Source organism: Trypanosoma cruzi, genomic scaffold (genome assembly GCF_000209065.1).
Source record: "Trypanosoma cruzi strain CL Brener 1047053516699 genomic scaffold, whole genome shotgun sequence".
Classification (NCBI taxonomy): Eukaryota; Euglenozoa; class Kinetoplastea; order Trypanosomatida; family Trypanosomatidae; genus Trypanosoma; species Trypanosoma cruzi.
The window spans coordinates 425,162-428,876 of NW_001849572.1; the positions used below are offsets into that span (position 1 = coordinate 425,162).

At 53.7% G+C, this 3,715-nt stretch overlaps 2 protein-coding genes and 1 pseudogene across 2 annotated transcripts, besides 2 other annotated features; all 3 read right to left on the bottom strand.

Annotated features, from left to right (window-relative positions):
• Positions 1-203, bottom strand: Tc00.1047053418405.10 (mucin-associated surface protein (MASP), putative; the record flags this gene model as incomplete). Its single annotated transcript, XM_798012.1, has 1 exon — positions 1-203. A coding segment is annotated over one exon (203 nt), but the record flags the coding sequence as incomplete, so codon positions are not given.
• Positions 1-618: a sequence feature (heterozygous, Esmeraldo-like haplotype).
• Positions 619-3,715: a sequence feature (areas not merged during assembly with more than two copies in the genome that could not be assigned to a particular haplotype).
• Positions 662-1,165, bottom strand: Tc00.1047053418405.20 (annotated as a pseudogene).
• Tc00.1047053418405.30 (trans-sialidase, putative) lies at positions 2,948-3,715 on the bottom strand (the record flags this gene model as incomplete). Its single annotated transcript, XM_798011.1, has 1 exon — positions 2,948-3,715. A coding segment is annotated over one exon (768 nt), but the record flags the coding sequence as incomplete, so codon positions are not given.

Below are 3,715 nucleotides of genomic sequence, written 5' to 3' on the forward strand. Positions count from 1 at the left end.
ACAGATCGTAAAGGCAGCGTCAGCGCAGTTTTTTCGCATCCGCTCGGCGTATACGATTTATTTGTATTCAACACTCCCGACGCCATGCAGCGACTAACTGCGTTGTTCTCGAGATTACTCGCATAAACTCCGCCGGCAGCACCGCACCACAGCACGCAGAGGGCACACACCAGCAGCACACGGCCAGTCATCATCATCGCCATCACTCCTGTCACTTGCGTGCAGCCTTCAGCACAAACTAACAACACCCCGTCAACGCAGAGTGAAAGCAAAAAGAGAAACACGGTCGCTACAACACACAGCCACGGACCGTAACAAATGGCAGCATGCCAGCTGCGCACACAATGAAACAGATGGAATCAGTGCGATTGCAAAACTCTCACACCGCCCCGCAATCCATAAATTACAAAAGCAATAAAAACATTAAAACAAAGTGAACTTTGAAAACCAAGCCCAAGGCCCCACTGCGCATGCATATGAGCGTGTCTGGAATGCGTTCAACGTGGCGGATGTTGGGAGCATCGCGGAGCACACAGCAGGGCAGCGGAAGCAAACAAAGCAAAAAACGATCATCATAATTACTCTTACTTTATACATCGGACCACAGTAGACGTACACATGTCCCCGTGGCTGAGTGCTGGCCCGCACAGCCCACGCTCCCTTTTAGCCCACAGCGGTGCACGCCAGCGCGGATACGGCGAGCAGCAGCGGGGCACACACCCACGCAGAGCTGCTGAGGCTGCCGTCGACTTCGCGAAGACGTGACGGTGCACGGGTGGTCGTCGTAGTTGGCGCCTCCGTTGTAGTTGTCGTCGTTTTTGCCTGTACCTTAACGTCAGCCACATTTTTTTTCCTTTGCCGTACCAAAATGTTTAGTCTCTGCATTCTCAGTGGTTTTGTTTCCTACACCTGCCGCTCAACCTTGAGGCCCTTCCACACCGGACGCGTCTTGTGACTGTTCCGCACCGCTTCCCAAGCTTCTTGACCCTGGCGTAGTGGTCCCACGTGATCCCTCTGGAGTACTGGCGATTGTGTGGGAGTCATTACCTCCACCAGCGGCCGTCACGCACACGGAATTGCAGCAGCAGCACGAGAGCGCAAGGACCAACACGGTGCACACCACACGGAGCCACACCGTCACCATCGTCACCATCGCAGTCACCATCACCCGTAGTGGAGTCGCTGGAGTCAGTCAGCCGATCCGTGAGCCAGAAGGAAAAGGGATGGAACAGGAGGGAGAGGGACGGAGTGCAGCGGATACAGCGAGAGAGAGCAGACAACATGAGGAGAGGGCAGCAGGCCCAGCCGCACAGTTCACACACCACGAGACGGCATCCACGCAAGGAAGGCACACAACGCCAGCAGCCACCCACCATGTAGGAGAAGAAGACATCCACCACCATCTCCCCCAGCTCATCGATACAGCCCCAGGGAAATGGCAAAAACCCCGCAGCCACCACACAACGCACACGGAGCGAGCACCCACCACACCAGCCACACGCGCAAGCGAACCCTCATCCATCCATGACACGGCAAAAAAATTTCCTGCCATCCCGCCCTCAATGGGACACGGAGCCCAACTCAACGCAGTCACACGCGGTGCACCACACCCGCAGGAAAAGAGACTCGGGCTGCGCACTCCCTCTCCTCCCTTCGCCTCATAGCCACGGAAGAGGACAACAGCCGCCACACGCAACTGCCAGCATACACTACAAAAGGAGCATTCAAATCCACTGCAATGTGCATCTTGTGTGTGTGTGTGTGTGCCTGCGGAAACACAAAGCAAAGAAGTAGAAAAGAGGGAGCAGAGTATGTGGAGAGACGCACAACAAAAATGTACAGCAGAGACGCATGGCCGAAACAACAACAAGAAGACCGCTCAAACTCATGACTCCACAGCAGCCCAGGCAGTGGCAATCCATACAAGATTTATTTAAAACAAAAAGAAAACCATCCCCTTCGTCTTATACAAACCCCATTACACAAAATAATTATAAATGAAAAAGAAATCGTCCATTACTGTTCCACACAAATTTAAAAATCGTCTGGCTGCCGTGTGGCCACACCAAACTGTCTGTATATATTTTGCCCGGAAAAGAAAATTGAAAAGATGTTTGCGTGTGCTTCAACCGTCTGACCCTCCATGTGTCCGCACATCGTTTATATTTCATGGGGCCATCTGCGTGTTGCTGCTCCCCTCAGCCCTCTCATCGGCGTGCGAGTGCGGCCCGCAGAGCACAGTCACTCGTGTGTGTGGGGACTGAGAGAAGCACGCAGACATGACGGGAGTCGCGTCTCTCCATCGGGGGAGTGAGCGCAGCAAAAGAAAAAAAATCATCAGGAGGGAGAGAAATGCTGACGGGACTGCCAGCGCGTGAAATGAACACGAAAAACAAAAAGGAAAAAAAAACACGGCGGCAGGGTGTGACTGTGTGTGTGTGGCGCTGCGGGTGTCTGCCCGCCCTGGCCGCAAAAAAACAAAACAAGAGGGAAAGAAATGTGTGCTCCGCCCCACAAGCCCTCGTCGCACGCCCACACGTCACGGCTCCCTCAGCGCGCCGTTCGTCGCGGCCCCTCCTCATGCGTGCAGCAGGCGAGGCGCACAGGGCCGTCGTCATGAGCGTGTCGGTGGGTGTGCGAGTGGAGCAGTTGGGCGGGAAACACACGGCACCCCTCACAGGAAGAGTGCAGCAAGAAACAATTAAAGAGGGAAGAGTAGAAAAAACGTCCATAGTGATTGCCCCGAAAAGCAAAAAAGAGGGGTGGGGAATGGGAAATAAAAACAAATTTTAAAGAAAGAAAAGAATTTTGAAAAAAAGTAGCAAACAAAAAAATTAATTTAAAATACGGAAAAATAAATTAAAGGTTTTATGAGAGAAATTGGTTCCCATGGGGTAATTCTGTGCTGGGGATGCCGCAACTGTCCCACGCGGCAGCCAGTGACTCCTCACAGAGCCGCAAACCCCCACAGTCCCAACAGAAGCAGCAGCGATGGCAGCAGTCCGCTCCCACACACAGTGCCATCATCACTGTTATTCCCCTGCGACACATTTCCGAGGCTGCTGCTGAGTGCCGTAGCATTTACGTCCCCGACCTGTGTAATAACCTCCTCCTCTCCCTGCGCATCCGTTCCTCCCGCCGTCTCCCCATGCCCGCCAGAGCTCACGCTCACCTCAGGAGTTTGGGGTGATCCATTTCCCTGCATCGTATCTCCACTCCCTGTCGCCACCGCTTGAGCAGCATCAGACGAGGGAGTCGTGGCAACGAAAGCTGCACTGGATACACCGTCACCACGAAAATTCGCCTTCAACGGTTCCTCTTCCAACGGCCGTTGCCCGGCAGAATTGGACAAGGACACGGTTCCCTCCAAATCTGGTCCACTTGTCGCTGGTGATTGAGTATCCACCACCGATCTCTTCGGACCCTCCGGCTTCGGAATAGTAATTGTATTTTTGGCAAGCCCTGCAATCTCTTCGGAAGTCAACGGGCGGTTGTACAGCAGGACATTCGTCACCGTCACGGACAATTCTTCTTGGCTTCTTGTGTCGTCTGCGCTGCCTCCATCCCCTCCAATGTAGAAGTGGGAGATCCCTTTCGAATCCGCATTATCGAATTCACATTGCGCATTCCCCACACGCTGAACATCGACGTAAGCGGAGCCCTTGTTTTTCGTTCTGTAGCACAATGGCCACCCTGGTTGTGGTGTCTCTGGGAT